At 42.5% G+C, this 17,270-nt stretch overlaps 1 protein-coding gene across 1 annotated transcript in view; it reads right to left on the reverse strand.

The window, feature by feature from the left end:
- Positions 1-16,136, reverse strand: part of LOC126203472 (uncharacterized) — a 151,895-nt gene extending 135,759 nt beyond the window's left edge. Inside the window, exon 1 of the mRNA XM_049937790.1 lies at positions 16,108-16,136. Coding sequence (XP_049793747.1) covers positions 16,108-16,121 — 14 coding nt within the window. The 5' untranslated portion in view covers positions 16,122-16,136. The remainder of the gene's footprint in view (positions 1-16,107) is intronic.
- Between the last annotated feature and the right edge of the window lie 1,134 nt (positions 16,137-17,270).

Raw genomic sequence — 17,270 nt, forward strand, 5'->3', positions numbered from 1 at the left:
ATTAATATCTATATCATTGTATTATGTTACTATTGTGTAGCATTAATTGTACTTTTACAATTGTATTGACACGTTCCACATCCAGGCGAATCACTCGCATGTACGGATCCATGGAATAAGCATACCAAATAAAAATAAAAATCACCAGTAAAAGTTACATCGGAAAGTTTTCTAAACTCGGAATAAATATTGAAAGTGATGACAGGAGAATTAATGAAATATGACTTTGGACTGGCAGGGGAACTACGTGAGAGCTTGGAAATGCCAAATGAAGTATTACCTATGTAGATGCATACAGGCATTTTCTTACAAGAGGACTGTACGAACTTCTAAACTTGAGCGATATACTTTTAAAGTGGATCGAAAGCTCTTGAAAAGACGAATACTGTGATACACAACTGGTTAATGACAGGCTTTAAACTTTTCGTGAAAGTATCCAGGCAACGTCCTAAAATTTAACGGCAAGGCGACGCCGAAGCACCTAATACACTAGAAGGTTACTCGTTTTCCTATTACAAAAGGAAGACGCCGAATATGTAGGGTTGCATATAGCCTGCAATCAAGGAGCTCGAGTTGTCAGCCCTACTTTGAGTTCACATCCCAATAGCCGATTCCGTCAGTCTTGTGTTTCTAGTTGAACCCATCTGTGATTTTTGAGAAAAGTTACAATGTTGAACATCACAATACACTTCAAGACTATTTCAATATTTTTGAAATAAGCACCGCTCTTATTCAAAAAAGATATCTCTACTGATGGAACAGTTATGATTAAACAAGCAAAAATGTTATGAGCCCTCTGCATGCCGTTATCTGAAGTCTTTGAGGCACGTTTAGTAGTTCGTGAAATGTAAGGGATGTTACGTTTTACACAACCCACTTTGCATACTATTTACATTCTTAATGCCTTGGACTATGGTAAAATTGAAGTTATTCTCATGAGGAACAATACCAGAGAAGTAGATCAAGGTGAATTAAGTCATTACACTGTTGGTCTATACAGTACATGGTAATTGAGAAAATCTTGAGAACTTTTTTTACTGTGCAGCTTAATGCAGTCTACAATAAACAAGACTTCCATCAAAAAGAAAAATTTGATTCTGTGGGCTCCCTCAGCAAACACTGTAGAAGGTACCACATTACACTGGCTAACACATACCATCTGTGAAAGATCGTGAAGATACTTGTGTACATTACCTACAGGAATAGGTCCTATACTATATTTGCTAGATCAGCACATATGTTTAATGCCGTACTTGAAAAATCTTCAAACAGCCGCTGCCATCTGAGAATCGATCCCATTCTACCTTCGCAAACGCTATTTATAGCCCTGAACTTAGCACTGTCGCCACTTACATAGAAATGAAGTTAAGAGTCATCGATGTCATTAATGCAAATTTGCCATCATATCAATGATACATCAGTTAAGATATTTTCAGCGTTTTACTGGTGCTATATGTACAGTAAATACAAGTAAGTAGCAGGGCAAACTGTTTCAGTGCAATTTATTAGTGCAGGTTGCTTACACCAGGGGCAAGTATGCATTCAGGTATGAATCTATCGTTCTATTTGGATTGACAGGTAATAGCCCCATCCCTCACCATCCCCCCCCCCTCCTCCACCAATGCCATCAGGAAACATCCAACCCACTCCCTCCCCCTCACTTGATCAGGTACACTTTCAGGCCTGAGTTATTTGAATGGACACCTCTCACTCTCAATTTGATTGACTACTTAAATTTATGAATTAGCCCACTGAATCCTCCCCCCACCTATCCCTACCCCTACCTGGAAATTGGCGGCTCGGTGGTGAAGAGCAGGGATCTCTTGGCAAAAAATTCGAGGGTTTATTGTTTCTTTATAAAAAATTCAGTTTGCAGGGGTTAGATTTCTCTTGCTTATTATTATCTGCTGTTTGTGAAGATGCAGGTCTTGTAAAAAGTAATTAAATCTATCGCTATTTTTCATTCCAGTTGTGCAAGAAATACCATCATGAAACAACCACCACATGTAATTATGCTGTTAAAAATCGTTCGATCGCAAAGCAAGCTTTGTCCTCTTGACTGCACAGAATGCCACAGCACACAGTCAGGAGTCGGGCTACACAAGTGAGAGCCTGATATCCGGCTGCCAACGCAGGGGTCTCCTCGAGCCCTGCAGCTAACAGATCAGATGTTACAGTAATCCCTGAACAAAAGCATTTGGGGAAACTCCTGTCGGAAAAATGTGCTCTTTTTTCTCCTCATGTCCTGCCGGGCCTGTACACACCGTAAGTCGCAGTTGGGTCACACAGCAAACAAAGCAGTGTTTACCCAGTGAACACCTGCAGAATACCGATGCACAACAGAGCTCCATACCTCCAAGGCAAATGTCTGTTTGGGAATCGTTCCAGAAACACTGCTGCAGTCGGTAATTAATTGGTTGGTTGGTTTACAACATGGGGGGGGGGACCAAACCTGCTAGGTCATCGGTCCCTCGTTCCGATTAAAATATTTCCATAAGGGTGGGAGTAAAATAATCGAGACATACATAACACAGCTGGAAGGAAGGGGAAAACCACAAGAATGACAGAAGGTCAACAAACACTAAAATGGACAAAATCAAACAAGAAAACCACAGAGAGACGCAAGAAACATGTACAAGAGATCAAAACAAGAGAGCAGATTACCATGGCTGGCTGACAAAAAAGGAGCAGGCAGCCACTCTGCAACACATGAAAACTTCCACCCTAAAAGCATTAAGGTGGAGGACACAGAGGGACAAAAGACATACACTGAAACTTCGATCAAATGATAAAACCCACCCTCATAAATAAAATATAAAACTAAAGCTGCTGTTGAGGCATTGTCACCCAACGCCAAAGGTAGGGTGCTGGGAAATTTAAGTCTGCCGCAGAGTGGCTGAAAGTGGGCAGTCCAACAACAGGTGGATGACCATCATTTGTGAGCCACAGCCACGCTGAGGTGGGTCCTCACAGTGGAGGAGGTAACTATGCGTTAGCCATATTTGGCCAATGCAGAGCCAGCAGAGGACAACTGATTCCGTGTGAGAGGACTGTATGGAAGACTTCCACACATTCGTGGTCTCCTTAATGACACAGTTTGTTGTGCATACTGTTATGCCATTCCATCTCCCAAAGCCAAAAAACCCTGTGGCATAAGACAGAATGCAGGTCAGTTTCGGAGATACCCAACTCCACAAGTGGTTACCGCGTAGCCTGTTTGGCCAGCCTGTCGGCAAGTTTCTAGCCTGGGATTCTAATGTGTCTTGGGGTCAACACATCCACCACTGAATGACCAGACCATTCCACGGCATAGATGGACTCCTGGATGGTCGCTACCAAAGGATGACGAGGGTAGCACTGGTCGATAGCTTGTAGGCTGCTCAAGGAATAAGTACACAGAAGAAACAACTCTAGTGCATGAACGGATGTACTCAAGAGCATCAGATATAGCCACTAGAACCTCAGTGGAAACACTGCAGCCATCAGGCAAGGAATGCTGTTCAATATGACCTCCATGGACATACACGAAGCTGACGTGACCATCAGCCATCGTGCCATCGGTGTAACCCACTTCAAGGCCTCAGTACATGTCAAGAATCGAGAGTAAGTGACAGCAGAGAGTTGCAGGGTGAACCAAGTCCTTTGGGCCATTGGAAAAGTCCAGGTGAAGCCGCAGCCTATGTGTACACCATGAGTGTATACGCAACTGGATCTCTAGTATAGGTGGTAAAGGTAAGCATTTCAGATAGAAGGGATCAGATGCGAACTGCAATTTTAAGCCCTGACTTGGATCACCGATGCAAGAGATGAACCGCCATGGGTGGGAAGAGGAGACAGTAATTCGGATGCGTAGGTGAACTACAAACATGTGTGACATAACTGCCGAGGTGTTAACTCTTTAGGCTTTCCCAGCGAGATCTTGACATGTCGAAGAATCGGGTCTACTGCCGGATGTTTGTGTCGCTCTGGCGCAATATTTCGGCCACGTAACTCGTTGCATTCTTCAGGTGCTACTTGAGACTGCCGTATTGGAGGATCTTGTCCAGTATTTATGGCCAGAGGGACAATGCTAGGGAGTGTGCAGGACGTCCTGGGGCTACGTAAACCAGGCATTTACAACATCCTGTGTCAGTGTGGAAATTCATACATTGGCCAGACAACCAGGACGGTGGACGTCAGGTATAAAGAACACCAGAGGCACACCAGACTCGGACAGGCAACCAAGTCTGCCATAGCAGAGCACTGTCTGGAGATCGGTCACTAAAAGCTCCCATCACTAGTCGAACGCCACAGTTGTGCATGTAGTTAAGTAAATGCAATGCTGAGGGCTTTACCAAACCATAAACCAGATTCCTACAGTAAAGGCGGGATTGAACAAGGGATCTGTAGAGCTGCAGCAGCATAGAGCGATCTGCACCCCAGTTTGTGTTGCTCAGGCAGTGGACGGCATTGAGGCACTGCCAGCACTTCCGCTTAAGTTGACGAAGGTGAGGTGACGAAGTAAATCGGTCGTCTAAAATCAGTCCTAAAAATCGATATGTCTCCACTACAGTGAGGGGATCGTCAGTAAGGTAACGTTCTGGTTCCGGACGAACGGAACGACGCTGGCAGAAGTTCTTCACGGCCGAAAACTGGAAGCCGTGGGATAGAGCCCATGAATGCAACTTGTAAATGGCTCCCTGTATGCGCCACTCAGGAACACTCGTGGTGGTGGAGGAATATGAAATGCAGAAGTCGTCTGCATACAGAGAGGGTGAGACAGACGGCCTGATAGCTGCTGCTAGACCATTAATAGCCACTAAAAAGAGAGATACATTCAATACAGAGCCCTGTGGGACGTCATTCTCCTGGATATGGGGGTACTTTGAAACGGAGATTAAGAACTGACAGGAAATTCTGGATAAAAATCGGGATAAGACCATGGAAGCCCCACTCGTATAATGTGGAAAGGATTAATGTCGCCAGGTGGTGTCATATGCTTTTCATAAATCAAGGAAGACAGCAACAAGGTGTTGGCGTCTGGAAAAGGCTGCTCAGATGGCAGACTCTAGAGACAAGATTATGTGGTAGAGCGACCCAGAAAGAAACCGCCCTGGTTCATTCCTGGACCCAAACCAACTGCTGACACACAATACGCTCCAGCAGCTTACAAAGAACGTTGTTGAGGTTGATGGGCCGATAGCTATCCACACCAAGCGGGTTTTTACCCAGTTTAAGCACTGGTATCATGGTGCTCCACGCCAGTGTGATGGAAAGAAGCCATCACACCATATCCAGTTGAATATCCCGAGTAAATGTCGCTTGTAGCCAGATGAGAGTTGTTTGATCATCTGACTGTGGATCCGATCTGCCCAGGAGCTGTGTCAGGGCAATGTGCATGCGAACTGAGGAGCACCCATTCTGTAAATGGGGCGTTATAGGGTTCACTCTGGCGCGTAGTGAAGGAGAGGACTTCCATCTGCCACTTGAGAGTGCGAAAGGCTGGGGCAGTTTTCCTGCACACAGTGCTCAGCAATCTTATTTGCATCAGTAGGTAACACGCCATTGATGTTAATGGCAGAGACAGCTTTTTGGTTCTGGTACCCAAAAAGATGTCTTATCTTCATCCAGACTTGAGAAGGTGACGTATGTCACCCAATGACCGACATACCTCTTCCAAAACTCTTGTTTCCGTCGTTTTATAAGCTGGCAAACGCAGGCACAGAGCCATTTAACCCTTTCCAGCCCAGTGATGCCGTATGGCATCATATTTAACTTTTTCCCAAGGCCAAACTATTTGTCCAAAGATTATAAACAAGTGTGCAGGGCTTTCTAAAGTTCATTGTTCTTATGTTGGCTACCGTGAATTCGCTAAAACAGAGAGCACTAGGCTACAATACCTTGACAAATGTATTGTTGCATGGTGTCTACGGTACAGTGCACCCAGCTGGACTTGCAAAATATTATATCAAGGTAAAGGAAGCAAACTAATATAAAAGTTGCACTAATAAATTATTGTTGAAAGTAAATTAACTACAAAACACTTTGAAAATAGTGCTAGTTACGGTAATTTTCTGCTTGGAAGTGACAAACATGTGTGATTCCATTTGGCATCATTGGGCATTTGTTATGTTACAAAGTGTAGTACATGCAATAACTTCGACTAAAGTTTACCATAATGTGTAACTAATATTTTCAAGTTTCTTTTGAAGCTTTATTATACTAACTAATATTAATATGTTAAAACTTTTATTTATATAATCTACCAGTTTTTTTGCTGCTTTAGTAAAAAATTCCTGCTTTGTTTACCAGATGATTTGCAATCATAAATCATTATCAGAAGAAGAAATATTGCTGCTTCTCGAAGGTGATTTATCTGATTTGGACCTTGATACGTCTGATGTGGAGGAAGAGATTGAAAATGCTCGGCAGCAGGACCCTACTACACTGGAAATACAGTTTCTTCAAGGAATGGACCCTGATATGGTTGAAATTCTGGACCCTCAAGCCAATGATGAAGATGATGTTCCCTTAGGTTCAAGATTACTTGCTGAGCCAAAAGTTGCACCAAGTTATTCAGCTCAGAAAATTCAGCGTGATACACACCGGGATCTTCGGTGGAGAATGAAGGACATTGAAGAAGTGGACACATCATGTAATGCAGTTTTTTTTCTGACCCTCCAGGAGAAGGTCTTTGCAGTATTTCATCACTATGATATTATCCAGAACATAGTTCGGCAATCTAATCTATACTGCACAAAGAAAACAGGTGTATCTTTAGATACAAATGTTCGTGAAATAGAAAAGTATATAGGGTTAAACATCCTAGCAGGTGTTGTGAAAATGCCTAGTTACAGAATGAACTGGGCAGAGGCTACAAGATTCTCTCCAATAGCTGACTCAATGCCTATAAATAGGCTTGATAAGCTAAGAAATTATTTACATGTGAATGACAACACTAAAATGAAACAAAGAGAGGACCCTGATTATGACAAGCTGTTCAAGGTGAGACCATTTGTTGACAAAAATCAAACAAGGTTTTTCAATTATTGAACCTCAGGAATATCATTCAGTGGATGAATTAATCATTCCTTTCAAAGGTCATTCATCCCTGAAACAGTATGTAAAAAGCATACCACACAAGTGGGGTATCAAAGTTTTTGCCCGTGCTGGTTCTAGTGGAATTGTGTACGATTTTGAAATATACCGAGGGAAAGGAACTGTACATAATGATACTGGTCTTGGTATAAGTGGTGATATTGTGATGAGGCTTGTGGAAGGACTGCCAAAATATAAACTTTTAAAGTGTTTACAGACAATTGGTTCACCTCTTAATCTTATTTCTGCCCTGAAAAACTATGACATTTTGGCTGTTGGAACTGTTAGACCCACAAGACTTCAAGACTGCAATCTAAAAGCAGACAGTGAGCTGAAAAAGCAGAGACGAGGATCATACGATTATCGAACTGAAACAGAAAGGATCATCATAGCGCTGAAGTGGTATGATAACAAGTCTGTCGGTCTTGCATCATCATACAAAGGAGTAAGTCCAGTAGAACCAGTGAAACGTTGGTCAGTGGGAGAACGAAAATATATTGATGTTCCAAGGCCAGACATTGTTAGAGAATATAAACGTTCGATGGGAGGAGTTTATCTGTACGACATGCTGGTTGCTTTGTATAGGAGTAATACTGATGTGAAAAGATTTTATCTAAGGATCGTATTCCACCTTCTTGACATGTGTGTTGTGAATGCGTGGCTCCTATACCGCCGACATTGCGGATAAAGAGGAATTACCAAACACATGTTTCTGTTGATTTTTCGGTCTGATGTAGCTCATGGACTACTAAAAGCAGGAGACATTTTGGTAAGAAGACGAGGACGGCCATCAGATGACAGTCCGTCGCCTACAGTTGTGAAGAAACGAGCTCCATTGGTTCCCAGCCCAGTTGATGATGTAAGTAAGGTATGACAACATTGGACACTGGCCACAGAATGTAGAAAACAAACAGATGTATATTGTGCATTACAGCATATTCTCGAACAAAATGCATCAAATGTAATAAACTTCTTTGCTTAACCAAAGACAGGAACTGTTTCTTAAATTTTCATGTAAAGTAACAATCATGCTGTAAAAAACATAAAATTGTTCTGAAATGCAAGTTGCATTATTGTATGTACTAATTTTTCTTTAATAAACTGCTTCAAATTGTGTAATTAAAATATTCATTCAAGTTCCATTACCAAGCACTGTGACATCCCAACCACCTGACTGAAGGAAACAAATCCTGCCCAATGATGCCATATGGAGTCATCCCAAATTTCCCTCCAAAAACAAAAAAGTAACAAAATTTCTTATAAATATATATTATTCCAATCATTATGCAGGGAAATACGCGAAAAAATATTTTTCCCCACAAGTAAATAAAAGTTGGGCTGGAAAGGGTTAAAGGCTATTAGGTGCTCTAGGGAGGGGTGCCACTTATGTCACTGTAGAGCTCAGCAACGCTCTTTAATTGCCTCAGCGACTTCCGGCGACCACTAAGGGACTCTTTCGCCAGGGGTACCGTAAAGAACGATGGATCGCGTTTTAAGCCGCAGAAACGATCGTTGTAGTGACCTGCTCAACGAAAACTTCGACGGCACCATGTGTGGGAGATTCAGCGGTGACAGATGAGGTGAAGGCTTCCCAGTCTGCCTTGTTTAAAGCTCATCTGCGTTGGCGTCCGTGGGCATGATGCAGGGGGATTGACAGGAAGATGGGGAAGTAGTCACTCCCACACAGGTTGTCATGTGTTCTCCAGTGGATAGATTTGAGAACGCCAGGACTGCAAACCGAGAGATCAATGGCCAAATATGTGCTACGTACCACACTGAAATGTATATGGGCACCTGTATTGAATAGGCAGAGATCGAGTTGTGACAGTAAATTTTCGACCTCCCTACCTCGGAAAGTAACCATAGTGCTACCCCACAAGATTTCTCGGGCGTTAAAATATCACGAAGATAGCAAAGGTTTAGGGAATTTTTGAATCAGTGCAACCTGTGTGTTCAGGGGTCTGCACCATCTGGAGGAACATATTCAATGCAGAAAGTAATTTCCTGTGTCATCCTTATCCTGACAGCCACAGCGTCAAGAGAAGTTCGAAGGAGCAGAGGTTCACTGCATACCGAGTTTAGGACAAAGACGCAAACTCCACCTGACACTATTATAGTCGCTACAGTTCCTGTAATATATCTCATAGCCGTGGAGGGCAGGGGTCCTCATTGCTGGGAACCAGGTTTCCTGGAGGGCAATGCAAAAAGTAGGTGTAAAGCTAAACAGTTGCCATAGCTCAGCCAGGTGGTGAAAACAACCGCCGAAATTCCACTGGAGGATTACGTGATCGTGAAACTGGGAAGGCATAAAACAATCAAATGAGGCAGTCTACACCTCAGCGTCACCTGCTGCCACCAGATGAGTGACTGTGCACTCGACATCCATTGTGTCTAAGGGCCCAGAGAGATCTAGGTCCGCAGTGGACGCCAGAATCTCCACCTCATCCTCAGACACAGAGCTTGTAGTTAGTAGTGGTGGTAGTGGTGTGGGTGTCACTGCAGTGCCTAGGCTCTTGGGGGAGGGCTTCACTGCTTCTGTCTCAGGGACTGAAGCCCTACAATTAGCTACCTATGGTTGCTTCAGCCACTGGCAGATCTCAGCTTTGCCAACAGTAGGAACCTGGGAAGGGAGTGACCAAAGGGATCCCTTCCTGGTGAGAGGAGCCTAAGAAGACTTACGCTTCTCCAGCTGAGAAGTGGGGGGGGCTGTGCAGGAGCAACAGGGAGGGAAGTGCCCCTACAATCAAGGTGGCAGGTGGGGTCTGACAGCTCAGAGCCAACTGTACACAGCAGAAAAGAAGAGCAGAGGATGGTAAAACTTGTAGCAGTGGCGTATGTTGATGTCATATGCACAGGATGTAGCCTCTCATACTTTCTCTTAGCGTCAGTGCAGGTCAGTCGGTCCAGGCTCTTGTATTCCATTACTTTTCTTTCTTTCTGAAGAATCCTGTAGTCTGGCGAGCAAGGCGAATGGTGCTCTCTGCAGCTGACACAGATGGGATGCAGGGCACAGTGAGTATCGGGATGTGAAGGACGTCCACAACCCCGACAGGTGATGCTGGAAGTACAGCGGGAAGACATATGGTGTAACTTCCAGCACTTAAAGCACCACATCGGGGGAGGGATGTATGGCTTTACATCACAGTTTTAGACCGTCACCTTGACCTCGGGTAATGTGTCACCATCGAAGGCCAAGATGAAGTCACCGGCAGCAACCCGATTCCAGTGGACGCGCCAGACGAAATGGACACTTCGTCGCTCTAAATTGGCGCGCAGCTCATCGTCAGACTGCAAAAGAAGGTCCCTGTGAAATATGCTACACTGGACCATGTTTAAGCTCTTATGGGGTGTGACGGAAAAACATCTCTGAGCGTGTCACAGGCGAGTAGTGCCCCTAACTATGCAGGGGTAGCTCTTTTGATGAAGACCGATCCTGACTGCATTTTGGACGAGCCCTCCACCTCCATCAAACTTGTCCTCTAAATGCTCCACACAAAAAACTGTGGTTTCATTGACAGGAAAGATTTTCATCCACTCTCCTACATATGAGGTACCAGGGTGAATAAGCTTCACTGTTATCCTTAACCTTGCATTCCTCCCATGGTGTGGACGGGGGGGGGGGGGAGGGGGCTATTTGGGGTCATATTTCTTAGCACTGAAGTTAGACCTTGATTGCTTGGAGACTGTTTGACCACCAGCAAGAGATGACGTACTATCTTTCATGGTGTGTCATCCGCCCTAATGCCACCAACCAGGGGCCCTACCTAAGGCACCACCCATGGCTTTAAGCCATAACTAATAGGTGTACAACACATGTCTTCTTGTTTTATAAATTAAAAAAAAAATTATCCACCTGACGTAATTTAAATGTTTCAATAATAATTACAGACTCACAAGGAGTGAACATGGCAATTTTATCACTTGCTGGCAGATATGAAATAAGTCGGATGACAATGTAAGAACTTATGTTTCATTTTATGTAATTCTCATGCAAATTTGAAGTGGTTTACTTCCCTTGACGTTTATATACGTAGTTCACGTAGATGACGCCATGCAACCAACTGATGTGGTGTACATTCAGCCTGCCCTCCGCAAACAGTAGTATTCAATGAACTGTTGATGAAGCCCGACCAACAGGCATTACAAGCATTGAGCGAAAATAATAGTATGTAATATACAAACAATATGGGTTAAGCCATTACTTTTAACTTTTTGCGACATCATTTAATTGTGTTCTACTTATATTCTTAGGATTGAGAATGGCTAGTTTCTAGCCGAAATCTAAATCTGCACAATAAAACTTAAAAACGACGACTGATCACTGCAATCTATAATTTACAAGTCAATGTAACAGTCGCTGAGTGCAACAGCTTTCTGAATGGAAGGTAACCTGAATTGTTCTGAATAAAGTTCTGCAATTTGTGTACTGGGATAATAAGAATATCTGAGAATTGAAAGGTGTACAAGTCAGTCCTCCAGATACTCTAGACCGAGAAAACTCATCAGCTATGTTCTGTCTGCATACAGTTTTAACTATCTACCTGTAAACTACGTGGAGACTTGAAGACGATATAATTATTATACAGAAGTGTTATGTCAAAGCATTTCTCACGCAAGAACATTGTTCTCCACAATATCGTCCGGTATAGATATTGCAGAATTAGGGTTGGTTGACAATGTTATACCACAAGCTCTAAGAAAAAGAGCTAATGTCAGACTTAAGCCATTCCCCATTCAAGAAATAACATCTTTAAGTGCAGTTAATGTGTTATACGCACGGAAAAGGAAACTGGAAACGGAGGACATCTGAGTAAAACGAAAATTTAAGTGTATGGAGAAAACAACTGCCATAAAGGAAGAATATAAGATGCAACTGGAAAAGGAAGAAACTATTGTGGATGTGCAATCCAGGTTGACATATGAGTTTAAACACTCTGTATGGAGTAACCTAGCTACAACCGGGGAATACAAGATAATAGTATTTACAGTGAAGAGCGGTGGTAACTGGCCATATGATGGTTGGCCGAAAAAAAAAAACTGTTTGGAGGACGTTTCCTATGTTAAAGGACACACGAAAAATCTGTTTATCGAACTCCATTCCTCCTTGGATCTGCTTGAAAAGTATGACACTATGTCGAAATGTCGTGAGCTTTGTGTTATACACTTAGCAAAAGGATAACTGTTTTCAGAGCTTAAAACCGATGGAAAAACTACATTTAATGGCAACTCGTTTGCAAGAGTTGTAAACTTAAAATTCTGTACCGAAATTCCAGACGAACGTGCAGTAGAAGAACTGGCAGCTACACTGAGGAAGATGTGGAGAGCTGTAACAGCATTATGCAGTAAATAAGAGAAAAAATTAAAACCACAGAATGCTCTCATCTAGAAGAACTGCCAGAAAGAGCAGAATTAATTGTTAATAGGAAAAGAAATTAGATATATACTAGAATTCGAGAACATACCTTCTCTGTATTTGTCAGACTACTGGCTGGAGAAATAGAAGATTCAAATGTGGATTTCAGTTTTAAGATAAAATTAAATTGAACATTATTAAACCTACATGTAACAAAAGTAAGGTAAGTTTTTTCTGTATGTAAATGTATATCCAAGAGTTAATAAAGGTTTTGTTCTAGAATATTGACTTGTCTTATTCGCTAACCTACCAAAAATCCTGAAGTATTTCCTTTATACATTGATCGATGTCCATGTATTTCGGATGGAGAAGTGTCTAGTCAGGTGACCTTGAAAAGTAATTGAAAGTGTAGTAACCCCCTCTTCTTATTTATATGAGATTCAACTATTCGAACACCTCAGGCCTGAAAGTACCTGTATCAGTGAGGGGGGTGGGGTGTACTTTGGAGGTTTTCTGAGGGGGAGGGGAACAATAGGATAAGGACCTGCCAATCAAAAGAATGCGTTATCCCAGGGGTCATCACCTGTCACTCAAAAGACAATATGTTTGCACCTGAGTGTATACTTGCCCCTGATGTAGGCAACCCACACGAACGAACGAACAGTTTGCCTTACTACTTGCCAGATCTGACTTCACGTATAACGCCAGTAACGTGCTGAAAGTATTAACTGGTAATACTGTTGATATGACTCAAACTTGCGTTAATGGCATTTGAATTCTTAACTTCGTTTCTATCTAAGCGGCGAAAGCGCTAAGTTCAGTCCTATAAATAGCGTTTGCGAAGGTAGAACTGGATCTATTCTCGGCTAGCGGCGGCTGTTTGTTTGTTTTCAAGTACGGCATTAAACATATGCGCTGATCTAGCAATACAGGATAGGCCCTGTTGCTGTAGATCTTGCCCACATGTATTTTCACGAACTTTCACAGATGGTTTACGTGTTAGCCAGCGTAATATGGTGCACACTTTTACAGCATTTGCTGAGGAAGCCCAAGGAATCAAATTTGTCTTTTTGATGGAACTCCTGTTACGGTACACTGCTTTAAGCTATCCAGTAAAACCAAGTTAGGATGTTCTGAATTACCATATACTGTATCGACCAACAGTATTCTGACTTAATTCACCTTGGAAATACAGTTTGAGAATTCTATGATACGAGAGTTCACAAATATTGAAAACGCATAAATGAAGTTTTGTAAGTAGCTATGGGCTCAAATTTAGTGTAATGGTTGCAGCGAGACAAACCGCGCACAATGAAAATAGATATTCTAGCAGCACTGGATGTTAGAATATACGGAGCAACTGAATAAGTATAAAAAGTTATACGCGAGCCTTACAGCTACCAAAATGCATTAAATTTGACAAGTTCCATATTGAGAGTTTGCAAACCAATGAAGTTCATTTCTGCATTGACAGATCTTCAACATCAAAGAACTCTGAAATAACTGTAATAATCGACAGTAACAAACCATAGTATGGGGTCACAGGACCGTCATACTATTCTCTGTCCAAATTTTCGTGTAGGCGTGCTATGTACAATTTTTACCGTAACACGCAACGCTGACAAACTTTAGGTAAGTTTCGTTCTTTATGTTCAAGTAAAAGCAATAATTCCTCGGAGCACTGAGTTCGTGAATTCATTTCGACGCTACTTACCGTTCTTTTTGACAGCGTCTGGATGGCATTAGCGGCGGCCGTTGCACGGTTACCAATAAACAGTAACTTTCAGTAATGTTACTCCAAGTAAAACGTACGAAGTATTAGCACTTCGAAGCAGTTTATGCCTAATCAAAGCATTCTGTTACAATAATAATTTTTTTTACAGAAATAGTAGCAGGGAACATGCCAATGGCAGCAAATTTATGACCCTGCGTAAAGATCACGTCGTTTACTGTAGCCTTTGCTACTTCGCTAGTTCTGCCTACGGTTTACTCTCTACAACGAGGACAGCTACATTAGCAACTGCACTCGCCAGTGCATGTTGCCTACAAGCCGATCACGAAACAAGGTGTGAGTGGCAATTAGTCAACTCCCGTTCAGACGCTGGAACACGCCTTACGAGGCGTCTTCCCACTTTAAAAATGCAGTGAGAAAATTCACCTCTTTTTACTGCTTCATTTTCATTATTATGTTTGGATGAAATAAACGCTAAGCAGCTGCAGCAATGACTTCATTTCCTTGAGCAGGTGGGCCATATTAACTGATTATACGCTCATTTTCTCTTGCGTGTTTTCTACGATCGTCGGTGGCAGAACCATGTGTCGTGAACTTCAATAGTTATCAGGGAAAGAACTTCGTTGCTTTTTTTTGCTTCAGCAGCGGGATATAGTTTAAATTCTCTACCTCTGAATTTCCCCGCTATCAGTTCTTAGTTCAGTCGGACCTGTAGCTCCGAATGCTTAGAAATATTCAACCTACATGTTCTTGCACTCATCCTGTAAAATTTATCAAATTCTGTCTAAACAGCGTTGTTCTGCTTCAAAAACATGGCACTTCGAGATTACAGTAAATGGAAAGTAGATTTAATTAGCTATTAGAAGTGACTACAAAGGACTAAGTATTGTGAAATAAGTTCACCTGTTCCTTCAATAAGAAAAGTTTCATATTTAGGCTCTAAATATGTAGAACGCCGTTACGCGTTTAATTACGTAGCACTTTCTCCTTATAAAAATTTTGTCATTGCTGACATTTCATAAATATGACAGTTTTATGTTATGAGTATAGTTGGGATATTAATACTGCATTTTTTACTTTTTATCATCTGTGCTGAGTAAATGGTTCGTAACATTTCACCACAAAGGCCTAACGTGGTTACCGACACGGCAATGGTGAGTTAGGACATAGGACACGTGATGGTAATCCGTCTGATGGCTCCTTTAAGCTCCTCGTTCCTTTTTGCGCTATTAGATTAGGCTGTGTGTCAGCACCGGGTTTGACTCTCTTCACAGACGAATCAAGACGCTGCACAATAAACACCCATCACTCATCTATACTCACATTTAAGACACTTACCTAAGTTACCATTGTACATGAAAGAAAAGCGATTTGTAATTAGGCAACTGGCTTTACCACGCAAGGGCTCTGTGGCAACCATAGAACATACATGCCGTACACCTCAACAGAAGGGGGAGAACTGAGCATAACATCGTATGCTCATTCGCGTGTAACTGTGTTACTCTATTCGTAAAGGGAAATTAATTTATCCCTCTCTTCACTGAACTGCAGACCACGCGCTATGAGTAAACAAACAAGATATCGTGCGGACGTTAAGCCTTAACATACATTCGCTGAACAAAACTGGAAACTGCTCATGCACAGGAAGGTCGAGTTAGTCGATAAATATAACTGACATCTTCCATCATGCGAAAAACTAGAAATTGGGGGTAGAAATTTTCAATATTCGGAGCATAGTAGCCACTGAAAAAAATCAACAAAAACGTTTTCCGATGTTTACAGCAGAGCAAATTCGTAGGACTCCCAAGTTGCAGATGAATGCAAAAGCAGGCTCGACAGATAGATCCTAAAGCGTTTTACGCGAAGACACCAGGACACTAATATGCATGTTTATTAACACAACGAAAATGTGAGACAACCATGCAATGCGGCGCAGGCGTCTTACTTCAGTTCCGGCATGTTGGTCCGCAATTTTCGGGGCTTGCAGCTCAACTGACATACGAAAGCGTGTGGGATGCGCGTTATTGCGGCGGCTGGCGACGGCAGAGCCACCTACCGCGCGTTTTGCGCATGCTCCCCCTCTCTTTTCGATCTTCAGCGCCAGGCGCAAAACTCACCCGGCTATATTATCTCTCATCTGTCATTGCTGCCGCTAACGGTGGGAAGATGCGCAGTATCGGAGAGGCTCGCAAGTTTATCTGTAGATGCTGCAAGGACGAAACATAAGACGATGACTCGCCTTGCGGCGAACAGGGAACAATTAATTGAATAGGATGACATAGAGATATTTAACACAGATTCGCTGACGTCAAGCTACATTCGGCAATTTTCAGCTTCTAGGCCTTTAGTTCTTGCCTTCGCGTAGCATCTGTCTAAAAACTGTAGGAAGCAATGAGCGCAATTGCTCTAATTGAGTGTTTCTGACGTAGATATTGCGTATCGGCTTTATGTGTCTTGTTCTCGAAACTTTGACCGGATGAAACAATGCAGTTGCCAACGTGCTGGCTCTACAGGCAGGATTTTGAGGACGTAATTGTGCGTTGCTGCTAATTTACTGCATTAATAGGCTACCACATAGTGTTAGTCGTAATTTCAGACTTATTGCTGACGAGGCCGTTATCTGTTACAAATTTACTTGATAGAAATTGTAGTTTTCTCAAGTCAGATCTACTAAAATATCAACCTATTGCAAAAGCTATCTTTAGCTCGTTATGAAGAAACTTAGCAATCTGTAAACGTGACCAAACGATTAATGATCCACGGTTTGTGTTCTGCCTGCAGTGCGTAGCGATATGAAGAGGATCCAAATCCATCACACGAGCTCCTAGGAACAGTAAATAAAACTGAGAAACAACAGTATACCTTTTAAAAAATTGCTTCAAAACACTGTGTTTAGTATATTAGTGTAATTGTAGATTGCTTGTGCAACTGCTTCCGGAACCGCGCTGCTGCTGCGGTCGCAGGTTCGAATCCAGCCTTGGGCATGGATGTGTCTGATGGCCTTAGGTTAGTTAGATTTACGTAGTTCTAAGTCTAGGGGACTGGTGACCTCAGATGTTAAGTCCCACAGTGCTTACACCCATTTGAACCATTTTTTCTCAAGAGCTG

This window comes from Schistocerca nitens, chromosome 9 (assembly GCF_023898315.1).
Source record: "Schistocerca nitens isolate TAMUIC-IGC-003100 chromosome 9, iqSchNite1.1, whole genome shotgun sequence".
NCBI lineage: Eukaryota > Metazoa > Arthropoda > Insecta > Orthoptera > Acrididae > Schistocerca > Schistocerca nitens.